Source organism: Falco naumanni, chromosome 9 (assembly GCF_017639655.2).
Source record: "Falco naumanni isolate bFalNau1 chromosome 9, bFalNau1.pat, whole genome shotgun sequence".
Lineage (NCBI taxonomy): Eukaryota > Metazoa > Chordata > Aves > Falconiformes > Falconidae > Falco > Falco naumanni.
In genome coordinates, this window is record NC_054062.1 from 50476746 (window position 1) to 50491812 (window position 15067).

At 42.1% G+C, this 15067-nt stretch overlaps 2 protein-coding genes across 4 annotated transcripts in view; one reads left to right on the forward strand and one right to left on the reverse strand.

The window, feature by feature from the left end:
* The window catches only part of DOCK1 (dedicator of cytokinesis 1), a 319815-nt gene that overhangs the window by 136418 nt on the left and 168330 nt on the right, over positions 1 to 15067 (forward strand). The window lies entirely within an intron of this gene.
* Positions 1 to 15067, reverse strand: part of INSYN2A (inhibitory synaptic factor 2A) — a 51279-nt gene that overhangs the window by 33439 nt on the left and 2773 nt on the right. Inside the window, exon 2 of one of the 2 annotated variants that reach the window (XM_040605771.1) lies at positions 564 to 1755. In XM_040605771.1, the coding sequence (XP_040461705.1) occupies positions 564 to 1750 (1187 nt within the window). In that variant the 5' untranslated portion in view covers positions 1751 to 1755. Of the gene's footprint in view, positions 1 to 563; positions 9890 to 15067 lie in introns of those variants that run through there. The other variant, XM_040605770.1, reaches the window with a different exon arrangement.

Below are 15067 nucleotides of genomic sequence, written 5' to 3' on the forward strand. Positions count from 1 at the left end.
TAAAGAAGACTCTGATATTCAAAGTTTTCATTTAATTTCCTTCTAAAAGAAATATCATTAAAAATTCAGGAGGTGAAAGTAAAACAGACAAGATTCATACGCCATTAAAGGAATTATATTAAGAGTTGTAATAATATCCCTTAATCTTAAAAAGGTAAGTCTCTTACAGAATTAAGGTTTTTCTGCTGCTTTTCATGCTGTGTGAGGTATTACAGCTAATACAAGTTGCTGATTTGAAAGCATCCTCACTAATCCTGTTTGGAGAGCGGCTCGTTCTGTGCTCGTTAGAAAAGGTACGAGAAGAGATTTATAGGTTCTTCATTAAATAACTACTTAATTACGTCCTAGGACAACCAGATACCAAATACTGCTGGCAGGTTTCCCTAGGACTTGCCTCTAAAGCAGCAAAACTTAGCCGGTGTGAGAAGCACCACGTGAAACATCTTGGTGCGCTGCGGGGAAGCGGCAGCGGGTGCAAACATACATTAGCAGGTTCAAGGGCAGGCACTTGTTAGAAAAGGCATTTAAAAGCGCTTACACTCATTTAAAGAGCTTCTACTCACCCTTCTCTGTGAGCTTCTCCTTTCTCTAGCTCCTGTATAACACCCAACAACACTTTTATGGTTTCCTGACTGGAGCTGATCAAATTTTCCATCATCTGAAGCTGCGCTTTCAAGTCCACAACTTCTGTGTGAGGCACGATTTGTTGGCATTCCTCGCTCACCGCAACGGCCGTCTGGCAAGGCTGGGTCTCCTCCATAGGCGAAACGTTTATCTGAAGGGTCTGTTCATTACATTCGGTGGCTTGGCACTGCGCCCGCGACGAGCAGGCTCGAGCATCTCCCGCCTGGGGCTGAACCCCGTTGAGGTGCGCGGTCTGCTTTCTGTCCTCCTCGGCTGCCGGGCACGGTGACCAGTCGGTCTCGGCCGCGAGGTTTGGCAGGTCGTGCTGCGAGGCGTTTGAACCCGCCGCCGGTAGATAAACGGTGGCCACTTCAGTCTTGAAGACCCTCCCGTGGAGGGGCTGGGCGGCCTCCTCGCTCCCCGGCCGCCCGGCCACCGGCCTCCCTCGGCCGGGCTGGACCACGGTGGGCTCCTCCGAAGCGGCGTCGGCCGAGTTTGGGAGAGGCGGCGGCTCTTGGGGAGAGCTGTGCAAATCGCCGCTTGGCCAGGCCTCGGCCCCGTCGTCGTGAGAGCCCCCGTAGGCGCGCTCGTTGATGTGGGAAATGAACTCTGCCGTCTGCAGGCTGCCGGCCTTCCTGCTCCACTGAACGGCCTCCCCTGAGCTGCTGCCCTCCTTGTCCTTAACGTCTATCAGAAACCCGTTGTTTTGACCCTTAAAGGTGTCCACGGTCGAGGCGCTTTTAAGAATATTCCCCTTTTTCCGGTCCAGAGGAAAGGTCTGGTAACACTTTTTGAGATCGGGTGAAGTCTGAACTCCTGTGCTCTTGGTGACGTTGGGTATCGACCTCCGGGCAGGCACTGTCATGTACTTGCGATAAGCTGTTTTGTAGGAAAGGGGCTTGGCTTCCCTCTTGTCAGGATCCTGCGCGGCGGACAGCTGTTTGTCCCTCTGCTCGTTCTGGGCCTCACAGATATCTTTAAATCTCACCTGGAGAGCTTTGTTCCGTTTCTTAATCTGCCGGTTGGGATCCAGGGCGTATTTCATCTCCAGCGCCAGTGAAGCTGCTGGCTCAACTTCACTTTCCGAGGCGGTGAGTAAGCATTTGCTGGGCTCTTTACTCACCATGATGCCTGCATTCAAAAACAGGTCAAAAAGCCTCATGTTACAACAGAAATGCTACTTCCCCCCCCACCCCACCCCCCACAAGGTTTGCAATATTTGAGTTGATTTCCTCTGTGTTTACTGAGATGCTGCTGCTCGCAACCTTTTTGCTCGATTCTCCCAAGTCACAGTCCTTCGTATTGGACTATGGTATGTTTTTTGCTGGAAAATCAAGCTTTTTTCATGTCGATAGGTTATTGCCTGCTCCTCAGAGAGGAGTGGGGCTCAACCTGGTTTGCGTGGCACCGGTGGCCGTCCCAGACGGACACGATGGCTGTCACCCCCGCGGGTGCGAGCTCAGCGCTCGGACCTCACCGCGAGGCAATTGTGGGCTCTTGGGAAACAAGGCATCTGAATTTGCTTGATAGTGAATAACAAGTACAGGGAAAATGTGGGGGAAGTCTCTTTGTACAAATAAAAGTCTAGAGCACTGACTACCCTCAGTGCCTCTTTAATTCAGAATTTTGCTAGCAAGAAGTGGCAAACTGGCGTTATCTTTTACAGTACGCTTGCTTGTGAAACACGTTTCTGCTGTGTAATGTACTCTGTATCTTTGCAAGAAATTACTTGGTCATTAGAGGTGTCGTTATTTGGGTTTTTGTAAAAAAATTACCTCATAGCTAAACCTAGAACCTGGACATAGATTAATTATTATCAGCAACTGGTTGGTGCTGCTGTACGCATAAAAATTAAGAATCGTTGAAGTTTGTGAAATAAGCAAGCACTGTATCAATTAAGGTTTTGCTTCAAATGCAAACCAACCCATCCTTTACTAACAGCAGTAATATGCCTTTATAATAAAGCTTCTTATCCCAAAGGATCCTGAAGTGCTGAAAAAAACCCCCAAAAACACCAAACGGACAAAAAACCTGTGATGATTCACAGAAATTACTTAATTTGCTATTGAGATATAAGCACCTCCTCAAGGATGAAAAGATGCCAACTGCTTAACACAGCACACAGCAGAAAGACCCAACAGCTCTATTCTGTACAGATCATATGGGACCTGCAGTAACTGGATAGTAAAGACCTAATTTTTACACCTCATTTGAAGTTGTCGTTTTTTACTCTCCTATTGCACAAATTTCTCCCTGATGCTGAGATTTACTGAATTGCCAAATTCCCACTTAATCCAAATATTCTGTGTGTTATCTCCTATTTAAACACTGATGTACCCTCAGAGAGTCTCAGAGTACAATGTAAAATGAGTAAAGGGACTTTCAGGTGAGGTATTTGAAATACATTTCTAATCAAAATTCTTTTGTCTACTGAATAAAAAATGTGAAACTCTTGAAGAGTAAAGTACCACAATAGCGTATGTTTTACAAAGTCAACTCGGTGGCATGAGTGAATCCTTATGACTAGTGTGCACTGAGTTTTAAATTAAAAAGCCATAATGGAGAAATTAATTTTTGATGGAAAATTGAAAGTTTATGAGTCTTTAAAAGTAATACTAACATGTCCCAAAAGTTGTTAAGACACACAAATGTGCATGGCAAGCAATTGTATACCGCAAGGTTGGTCTTCTGGGTTATCAAATTGCTTCCAAAAAAATTGCATGCAAATGTGTCACTATTTTTTTTTTTCCTTTCACGTTTTACATCCCTGTTCCCAGTAATTTGCGAACGAGTAACTGAAGGATTTTAGAATCCATCTAGTTTGCCTTTTTCTATCTAAACTTGCCAGGTTCAGGTAGCAACGCATGAGCAGCGATCATTTTAGAAGGGGAAGTTTCTATCTGAATCTGTCTGATGTAGCAGAAAGTCCGTAGAAGACAGCAAAAAGAGGGAAGATTCAGGAGAAAACCATTCAAGTAATGGAATCTGAGACTGCAAGATACAAGTTTTCAAACTAGATGTGTATATACCGGACTAGTATCTGATACCAGGGTGACCAAGCCCCTCTTTTTGTGGAAAAAGGATTATAAAATAGAAATGCTAGAGTGAAGCCTGAAGATAAAATTGAGGTGGTGGAGTGCTCTCTTGTACTTTGTGCCCTGCTATGGATGGGGGGGTAAGATCAGTTATCCCTGTGCCTCTTAATACATGATGTGCCAATATAGAAAACTGGTTTGTTGGGGATTTTTTGTTTCTTTTTTGTTTCTTGTTTGTTTGTTTGTTTGGGGTTTGTTTGTTTGTTTGTTTGTTTTCTTGAGGGGGGAATAAAGTAACTACATCTGAATGTCAGGATTTTTGTATTCCACAGCTTCCAAAGGTGGTAGTGGTAGGAAATACAGACATCCATCCATCCGTCCGTCTGTCTGTCTGTCTGTCTGTCTAGGGGAGGAATCTTGGAATGCTTTAGTAATTAATGAGTTGCTGTGTAAAATACAAACCTGATCCATTAGCCTGCAACTGGACAGATATCAGCTTTAGACACAGCTAAAATGTGTTGTAAAAACTACTGTCAAAACTAAAAACTCTGCACTTTCATTAATGTAGAACGACTGGAAGCAAATCTTCCATAATGGTCTGGTAAATTAATGAGTTTAGCAAAAACCTAAATGCAGTACCACAAGAGTCATTATATCCATTAGTTTTCAAATCTGCTAATGTGAGTTCATGCACTAGTAAAGAAATTGTAGCAAATATAAAATGTTGCATGTACAAAGATGTAAGATAGTCAATAATTATGTCTGAAAAGAGAGCACACGTTTTTACCCATAAAAGAGGCTTACAAAAATCAGTAGTTAGATCTGAAAAGTCACTTATTACGAACCTCTCCCAGGATATCTCAGACTTGTCAAAGTCAGTTTTCTGGCACTTGGGTTTTTTGACAGTAGGCTCCCCTAACATACAATTTATTTTAAAGTATTGGCTTGATATTTCATTAGTGTACCTCTAACCTGTCCAAATTTTCAGATTATTTCAGGTACTGTTTGAATCCCATAATCTTTAGGACTGCAGGATCTCTGGGTGTGTTTGGAATGACCTAACAGATGGAATTAATGGAGTCCATAACTCAGATGAAGCCAGGAGTCTGGCAATATTCTACAGAATAGAAATAGATAAATGCGGTACTGTATTCTGTGATGCAGTTAATTTTAAACATGTCTTTAATAGCCAATAAATTGATTCTTCAAAAATTGCTTCTCTCCCTTTCCCAGTTGCGCAGGCCTGATTGATTTAGCTAATCTAGAGTCTTCTATTCCCACTAGTAACTTGGACTAATAATTTTATAGATATCTGTGATTAAGAATGACAACAACCAAAAGAACCAGGTTTTTTTAAGCCTCACTTGGATCTCAGTGTCTCCAAGGAGAACTATATGTGCACATTTGATAAAAGAACGGTTGAGCAAACAGTTGACTGTGAGTTAAATGTTTAACATGGAAGAGTTTATATAATAATTTTTGGTTCGTTTCATTTTTGTTTTGGACAAGGTGTTGATTCAAGCTTTGGTTTGCTCAGGCGCTAGCGTTTGCGGCAGTGTCTCCTGGGAGACCCTGCTTAATCGTTCAACCTGTACTTGAGCTCAGACAGTGCTGCAGGTCTGCACTCTTTCCACTGAAGTTAGTGCCAGCGTCCGTACCAATGTCCTGGGAGATGGGAGCGTGCCAGGGGCACCGCCTGCACCCAGACCCCAGGCTGGAAAAGGAAATCTCATCGTAATGTGTTTCCTTTCCTTGCACTCCTCGCCGGTAATTCCACTGACCACGACTCAGCTCAGCAGTGTTTTCTGGATGACAAGGCAAGGCTGGCACACGTGAAATGTGCAGCAGTGAAATACGACAGAAGCTGCAGGATTGCTGGATACTTCAGGAAACTACTGAGACCGAGTTTCTCAGTTTGCATAAGTACTGCAGACTTTATGGCTTACACTGTCAGGGGGCTAATAAAGACTTTGAATTTGAATTTTAGTTGCTGATGCCAATTAAATACAGCTAATAAATTTAAACTTTTTGTCTGCAGTTACTCCAAACAAACCCTGATTGCACGAGATGATTTGCTAAGCTAAATCTTTAAGTAATCACAGAGCTTTTTTTTTTTTTCCAGTTTTTAGCCTTGATTTGTTTATAAACTTCTGGCTGATTACCCTTAAATAGCGTTCCATTATGTTTGAATATGGAAATAAACTATTAAAGAAGAATAAAAAAAAAGTGATGCACAGAGAAGCCTTAAGTTAGTATAAAATCTTCAGCATAAGTTATGGAAACCACCACCTTTATTATTTCAGGTTCTCCATAGTTTTATTCAATTAAATAAATCCTTCACTTTTAGTTGTCCATTTATTGATGCAGTACAGGGTTTTTTTTTCCCCCTCAGTTCAGCAATGTAATGGGCATTCCAAGGAAGGAGACCTATTTTATGTGATTCACGCCTCAATTATGAGGAGCAGTGGGTTCCCAACAGTCCCGTTCAAGTCTGTGCCAGCAGGTAAAGCTTAGGTACGTAAGTAAATCTTTGCAGGACCTCCACTCTTAATCCAAAACTCTGCAAAGTCACTGCACTACAAGGTGAATTATAGCGTTGAATTTCCAGACTCATTTGTTAAGGAAGGAAAAGGAGATTTGTACCTTACCTTATAATTTACATTTCATTTCTGTCAGTTTTATGAGACAGAAGTATATTCAAAGGCTAAAGGTGTTAATAAGCAGAGGAGTTAAACTTTCCAAGTTCCAAATGCAGATGAAAGGCATAGATTTCAGTCTCTGTATTTTCAGACCAAATGAAGGCTCTAGAGATACAGCTGTAAACTTCTGTGCAGTATTAAGAGTACACATGGCTTTTCTGTGCGTGTGTAATAGCTTAAAGGAAAAATAATGTAAGGGATTGCAAGTAATTGGGCTTTACCATGTAAAGGAAGGCTCGACAGTGATCTGCAACATCTTTAGGCTTCTGAATATAGAATATATTGGGTCTGTATTTTCTCATCAGAAATCCCTGCTGCCTCATATGCTATTTTTCTATGTCTAAACGCTATCATAAGATTTAATAATGTGTATGTCTTTCAAAACCTATTTGATTTTGTAAGTGTATACATAGAATATAGTACACCTCTATCGTTAAAAATAGACATTTTAAAGCAGCTTGGATTGATATCATATATACAAAGTCGATATGGAAGCCTATTCTATGTTAATTCTAAATATACCATTGTGTAAACCAGTAGTAGCAACCTAAGGATAGATATTTTACAGGTAATCTAAATGTTTTCCTGAATTTTGAGTTAGACTGCTTCTAATATCATGTTATTTCTTTGACTTTCAGACCTTTTGACTTCATTAACTGCGTATTTTCAGCCTTTTAAAAGGAATCCAATTGTTAGGTTAACTGACCGTGTTGTTACAATACAAATTTTAAAATTATATAGTAGTATCCTAAGTATTAGTAAGCAATGTTCAGTAAACAAAATTGTACTGATAAGCATGTTGGAAAATACAAATTATCTTAGCCAGTTATTAATTATTAGTTCCTTGCAGAAATTCCGTCTATTTTTTACAGAGTTTTAATGGAGAAGTAAGAGGATAAAATACAACTTCTGGGTAAACTCAAGGGTGTGGGTATGCCCAATTTTTGTGGTGTAAAAAGTACTGATGACTATTACTAGGAATGCCTCTCCAATGTATCTATCGACATACAAACTGATGGGGGGAGATCAGTCTGTCTTCCTTTTATCAGAATTATTCATGTAGAATAATAGAGTTAGCAGTGCTGGTAAATATCAAACTAGTATTTTTCTTCTTTTTACATCTGTTTTGAAACCCCTAGGCATTGAACTTGCTTTTTCTCTTTCCCAAACTTCCTTATTTATTGCTCGATACTGAATTTGTTCTTACTGCTGCATTTACGTATTCTGTATTTTATGAAGCGGAGGGTGAACTGCCCTAACCTTACAGTCTTCCGGTTTTGAGAAGTTTGCACCACTGCAATGAATTACGGAACATCACTACCATTGCCTAAATTGGTGCTTTTCAGCCTGTGGTCTGGAGACACTTGGAGATTTCTCACCTATGTTATTGCCGTGCATACCTGAAAAGAAAGCTCCTGTGAGCTCCCTAGCAAAATTACACTTTGTAAAGGGAGGGGCATGGATGTTATATTTTTACTGAAAAAAATTAAGAGGTTCCAAAAGACTGAAACGAAATCTACTAACTTAGACTAATCCTTTAGGTTTTGGCTATATTCTCCAGCAAAAACTGGCTTTGGGATGCATTATTTAGACATAAAGCATTGCACTGCAAAGTACAAACATTTGGTAGAGTTGTGATGGTTCTTAGTACAGTTTAAAAAAATTGGATCTATCAATCATCTAGATTCAGCGATGACATATGATAGACTTGTAATTGCCTTGAAAGTCTTCCTTTGGCATAAACATGATCATACAGCATTTGATTTGCCTTTTTTCCCCCTTCCATCCACTGGTAGGTTCTGTAAGAATGTTGTATAAAAATCATACCCTAGCTAATGGCTGAGATGGACAATAAATGCCTTTAAATGCTCTTGTGAGCATTAGCTTTTGAACTAAGAGGCAACAAATAAAATGTATGATTCCATAGGCCTGTAGAATTTTAGATAGAACAGGGATCTATTGTAGGACAAACTAAAATTTTCCTTAGAAAACAACTTCCCTGAATGCACAAGCCAGTATATGCTAGTTTCTGTAATTTTGACATGTCTACTACATGTTCTGAACACAAGTTTTAATAGTACTTGGGTTTTGTTGCTTTTATATTGTTACATGCATAAAATTAAAAGGAATCCATTCAACGTGATAAAATTCTGTACAATAAGGGTTACTTTGCCCATAATATGTTTGTGCAACTGATCATAACACCAACAGAAGGTTTGCACTTGCACTATAAACAATACAGACCCTTGTGCTCTGAGTTAGTAACTGCTAACTTTGTATCGGAACAAATCCAATGTCAAAAGATACTCCCTGTCAATTCATAGTGTTGTCGTAATGTCAACCATTTGCTAGAATTTAGTGTACTGGAAAAAAAACCCACCACGTTACTGTTAAAAGAATTATGCTTATTTTTCTTACTGTGCTATGCAGCTATTGCTACTATGAAAAATATGAGGAAAGGTTTATGGGCATTATTTTGCCATGTAAATCTGTGCAACTCTTTGTCAGTGTTACAGCTGGTACTCGCGGTATAAGGATGCTGCTCAGGATGTGTTGCTAGGAGAATCACAAATAGTTCTGCTTATACTGTACTGTCTTCCAGGAGTCCAAAAGCCAGCATACTTTCACTGGAAGGCTTTTTCATTATTATGGGACTTTCTGTTAAATAATTTAAATAGCAAGCTGTTAAAAACAAGAGCTTAAAGACAGTTCCTTATCGGCATTATTGTCGCACACTAACTTCTATTTGTTCTTAGTAAACATCAATAGTTTTTGTGGGTGTTTAAGAAAAAAAAAAAAAAAAAACACCGCCAAAAAGCAGTTCTGTTCTTTAGCTTTGGCCAACAGGTTTGCCAAACTGTCAGACCTCCAGAGAGGGGTCTGGGTGCGAGGGACCGAGAACAAGTCCAGACTGTGAGCACCTCCATCGGCTGCAGTGTATTTTCTTTTTCATCGTAGCTTCTCAATTGTTGGGTAGGGTAAAGAGGAGAAATGAGATAAGCGGGTTCCAACGCCATGCTTTAGTCTCGCATCTTCAGTTTTGCTGTGCAGGTATCAGAAGGGCACCGCAGTGTGCTTGCGTGCAGTGCAATGTATGCAGATCGGTCCGTTCCCCTGGGAATGCAGATAATCTCATTGTATGGAAAATGTGTTTTGTAGTCTGTGCTAGTGCTTACTACAAATGGGAGATGACAGACATGAATGACTTTCCTGAGGTCAGTGGTTGTAAGGCATCCCAACATTGTCAGCTCTTTCTACTTGGATTAGGGTTACACGCAGACAAGCCTTGGGAGGGTGTAAAGTGGCGATAAACAATGCGGCTGGCTAATTTAGGTCTAAACCTGACATCATTAGCAGGGTATTAATTGGGTGAATAATACCAGTCTAGGAGATTCGTATTTGCACTCCAGTGCTGTCAGCAGTCACCAGGAAATAAAGGCTGTGTAATTTTCACCTTCCTGAGGAGCACTTTTGTGAAGCTTCTGGTTTCAAGCAGGTTCTGGTTCTGGCTCTGCTGTAATTGTAAATTATCGATGTACAGTTAGACCTGAGCGTGCTGATGTTGGTGAAAGACAAGAGGAGTGCACAGCTCGGTTTGCTTTCTGCTACAGCAAACGCTCACCCAAAAAGGGTGTTATTAGAAGAGAAAAAAAGCTGTGCTTTAATTGGTGTACTGCATGTGAGCAATAGTCCCTAATGTAGCAAAACTTCTTTCATAAAAGCTGGTTCTAAGATCCTTCTGAAGTAAGTACCATGAAGGAAGAGCCAAACTCTGATGTGAGAGGAAGCAGTCTTGAATCTGAACATCGGGGCAAATGCTCCAAATCCCAACTCCCGAAGTCTCAAGTTCTCATTAAACATGAGGACTGTGGGAGAAGGGTCAGAGTTGATGGATAGCACTGGCACAAACAGCTCCTTCCAGGTCACCAGAGAAAACATTTTTGGTTCAGTGCGGGAAGAACTGTGTGGAGAATGAAGGGGGAAGCAATGAGAGTGTGCAAGGATGGTTTGGAGATGGTGAATAAGTTGCTTCCAGGGTCTTGTGGACCTGGGACCATGTGGAGTAAGATCTCAAAATAAACATTCTGGTGATGGCTGTTTAGGATGGGTTATTTGTGATGTGGGCGATTAGGAACTGTATTACAGTAATAATTGGAGATCCTCTTAAGAATATTGATACGCCCCTTTTGTCCATTTCAGTTATATCCTCTGCTTGTCTGAAGCTGCAGGACTGGGGCCGAGAGCTCCCCCGTTGTTAATCAGGTTTCCCTGATAACACTCTAGGCACCAGAACTGTCTACTAGACAGATAATTTGTGTCACGTTTATTTTGGCCTTGTGTGTTTTTATACTATCACAAAGTGTGAATGCAAGAATATAACACATTATTCTCACCAACTTGTGAAGCTAGGACTACCTAAAATACAGATACATCTTGAATTCAGCAACTTGGGCTCAGTCTGCAGAATGGATCAGTGTTATCGGTGTTACCAGGCAGTTCAAGCATCATTTCTGCTGAATTACTCTCTTCAGCACTGGGATATTTTATCTGTCTCTTTGTCAGCTCCTCAGAGATATTGTTGTGTTTTATTTGCTGATGGCCTTGATACACAAACTGATCCACAAGTTAAATTTCTTTACTTATGGATACAGAATCACAGAGCGGTTTGGGTTGGAAGGGACCTTAAAAATCGTCTAGTCCCACCCCGTGCCCTGTGCAGGGCCCCCTCCCCCCATCCCAGGCTGCCCCCAGCCCCATCCAGCCTGGCCTTGAGCACTGCCAGGGATGGGGCACCCACAGCTGCTCTGGGCAGCCCGGGCCAGCGCCTCGCCGCCCTCACGGGGAACAATTTCTGCCTCACAGCTCATCTGCATCTCCCCTCTCCCAGCTTAAGGCCATTCCCCCTTGGCCTGTCACCACGTGCCCACGTACAAAGCCCCTCTCCAGCTTCTTGCCGGCCCCTGTAGGTGCTGGGAGCTGCTCTAAGGTCTCCCCGGAGCCTTCTCCTCCCCAGGCTGAGCAGCCCCAGCTCTCCCAGCCCGGCGCCACAGCAGAGGGGCTCCAGCCCCCTGACCACCTCCGTGGCCTCCTCTGGGCTCGCCCCAACAGGTCCGTGTCCTTCTCGTGCTGGGGGCCCCAGAGCTGGTCGCAGCGCTGCAGGGGGGTCTCATGGGAGCGGAGCAGAGGGGCAGAATCCCCTCCCCCGCCCTGCTGGCCATGCTGCTGGGGATGCAGCCCAGGGCACGGGGGGCTCTCTGGGCTGCGAGCGCACATTGCCGGGTCGTGTCCAGGTTTTCATCCACTAGTACCCCCAAGTCCTTCTCTGCAGGGCTGCTTTCAGTTAATTTCTGATTGTGTTTACAGAAGAGAATAATGGATATAGTAACTAAATGGACATGAACAACCAGTTACTAATGATTTGAAAGAAAGATGTAGCTTGCTTTAGATTTTTTTTCTTACTCATACATAAATATGCAAACATTACTGATTTCACTAAATTGTCTATTCTTCCTCCTTCTTCCAAGGAGAGCCAGAAGTAACTAACCAGACCAAAACTACTTTTCATGTTACTAACTTTAAAATACAGTCCCAAATTTACACAACTGCTTAAGGGGTTTTGTATTGAGCATCACAGAGGCTCTGCTTCAGTTTTGAAAAAGTAATTTATACTGTGCTTGGGCTGTATAACCTGCACCAGCTTTGACTTCACCAACTTGTTGCAAGCAACAGCATCGCAACTCTGTCATGAGTGACGACTGCTGTGATTTTCCAGGAAGCACAAAGCAGGCTTGCTGTGGTTAAGCTGGGGTATTATCGATACCCAAACTAACCCATTTGAAAATAGTTTTGGATATATCCACTCGTGCTGTGGTCACAGTGGTGGGCTGTCATACCTGTGTTTTGCTTTGTGTCTCACTGAAATTGAACAAGACTTCTTAGTCCTGTGGCTGAGGTCACTGTGGGGAAGTGAGATGATTTAAGTTGTATTGGTCTCGTAATTATGGGCAAAGTGAGGGTCTAAATACAAAATGACAATTTTGACCTGCAGATTTTGCTGGACACTTTTAGCGGTACAGCAAAGGGTTCGCAGCTTTAAGTGTTAAGGCTATGACTTCTTTCATAGGACTGTTTCTTGTGTGACTGAATTACTGACCAGGTGTCTGCATTTTTCCTGGAGGTTAAAAGAAAACTGAAGATCTGAGGAAGGATAAAACAAGTGGGGAAGGTGGGGAAGAGCACACAAGTACATCCTTCTTCGTTAGGTTTTGACACTTCCTCCTCACTTAGAGCATATGGAATGATCTTCCTTTGCTTTTGTTTTTAAAATGGTTTAATTTTATACCTATGTGGGCTTTATTTACAAGCATTCTATAGCAATCACGGACAAGCAAAAATAACACAAACCACTTGCTTTTCTTTCCCACGGATGCCATAAACAAGAGTTAAGGTTGGGATTTTGCCAGTATTATTTCAGCACAAATAATAAGGAATTCCTGTACCAGGTAAAATGTAAGTAAAAGTAAATACAGATAGAGGACAAAGTCTTTGGATGCTAAAAAATAAGAAAAAAAAAAGTTATTCGTCTCGCTGGAGATGGGCAGAAGCCTTCAGCTTTGCATCCAAAGGAGTGGACGTCCATGTAGAACTTCTATATGGGAAGAAAGCATCCTTCAGCACACAAACCTGAAAAGGACCACACAGCTGCGGCAGCCAGCGCCTGCAGAAAGAGTTTGCGGGGGGCTTCCACAGCGCTGGGGTGCTGTTCAGAAGGCAGCGTGCCAGCCCATGTGCTGTTGCTGCAGCTCTTGTTAAATCAGGTGCAAAAGCCAGGTGCTTCCATGTTCTCTGGCCCACCCGCACTGCTAGCCTGGTTAATGAAACTCTGGTGTCAGATGAAGGTTTTAGAAACCAAACTGGTAACCTTCCTGCAGCAAAAAGCCAGTGCCGTGACCGGTTCATCTCAGACTGTTGTAGTCGTTTAGTGAAATGTTCCTTTTTGTGGGATCGCTGGCCAACCACTTCCTTCAGCTCTCCTGAACATTAACTGCTGGACTATGGGTGAATACTTTGGTTTGGTTTGCTTCTCAGTATCTGAATATTATTATTTTACTTGCACTGAAAATTAATACTAAGGTCTCACTTCCAGTATTAGAAATTTCCATGCGGTTTGGCTGCACTTAGCCATGCAGTTGGATTTGTGACATGGAGAGCAGCACGCAGTGGGCGAGCGTTTTGCTGGTTACAAATGACTGCTCCAGTCTGTCTCTCTTAGTTGCTGCAGCCTCAGATCTATTGGGCCATAACTCTGTGGCTTTTGCGGGATGTTTAACACACTTTTTTGATACAGGCTGAGTCTGAGGCCAAGTGATCAGCGATGCGCAGAGACTGGGGAACCTGATGTTTGGTAAAGCTCCGGCACTTCCCTGCAAGGACAAAAATCCTCCTCTTGTAAGGATGGACTAAGAAGTTCAGATCTGCAGCCAAATGCCGTAGGACTTGGAGGCCTTCAGACTCAGGGCTTTTAAATCCATCTCTTTAATTCAGACTGTGAAAATGGCCCTTATTCTTCTACACTCTGTACTGAAATCAGTGAAATTGGCTGGAAAAACTATTGCTGGAGTAAAATCCGGCCTGGTGTCCTTCTGCCACCAAAGGGGGAAAAAACAGGCAAAGGGAAAGGACACCAGGAGTTGCTGTTTGAGCACTGAATTGTTAGTTTTACAACCAATTATCTTTGCCTGCGAGGCTTGTGCTTGTATGTATAACTGGAGAGCAGGCGAGTTTTCAGGCACTGAGCACCACAACGCTGGGCTGTGCAAATGTACGAACAAGCTGAACTATTTTTGAGAGTATTAAGGGATCAGCAGAGAGGCTGTTTACTGCCTAAATGTAGTAAAATTGTAGTAAATAAGACTTTGAAGTGAGGATGTGCTACTAAAATAAGAGAATGCTCCGATCACATTCTGTGTGGTTAATAACAATTTAAATTTGAATGTCAATAACTAATGAGTCGTATTGGTGTCTGTTCACAGGTTATACAGTATATTCTAAGCAGAATAAACAAAAGCACCAATTTTCAGATGGCTAAATATGGAACTCCCACTGAATTTACCACTCTGAGATATTTTTTTCTTCCTTAAAATATGCTCGTGATCTCATTTCCTTAAAGCCTATTTAATTTGCAAACTGATTAGTAAAAATATAAGAGAGTATTGGGCTATAAAATAGATTTGTTGCTTACATGTTTTTTAGTATCTGGCACAAATTATCAGCAGTTCTTTAAACAGTGGCTGTCATAAAGCATAATAAGACCTTTTTAATAGCTAGTTTAAACAATTATGTGAGTTTTTTATGTTCTCAAATATTCTAGATTTACTGTAATTTCCTCAAGTATGCACGAATTACATGACTGCACATCCTCAGTTCGCCCTGTCCAGCATGACTATGGTCAGATAAGGAACTGCCTTGAGGCATCGCAGCTCACTAGCGTTGTGGAGGTATCCTTACACTTGAGCATGGATTTTTGGCAAGCTGATAGGTTTCCCCTGGCTTTCACTACACCACGTCAGTCCCTGCAAAGGACTGGTATGGCTAGGTTTGCTTTTCTGTTCTCCAGAACAGGATAAACAGAGCATTAGCGTCAATATTTCCTTGTCATTTGTACAGTCTGTCGTTGAGTTTGGATTTCCAAGTGAGGGAACAGTGTGT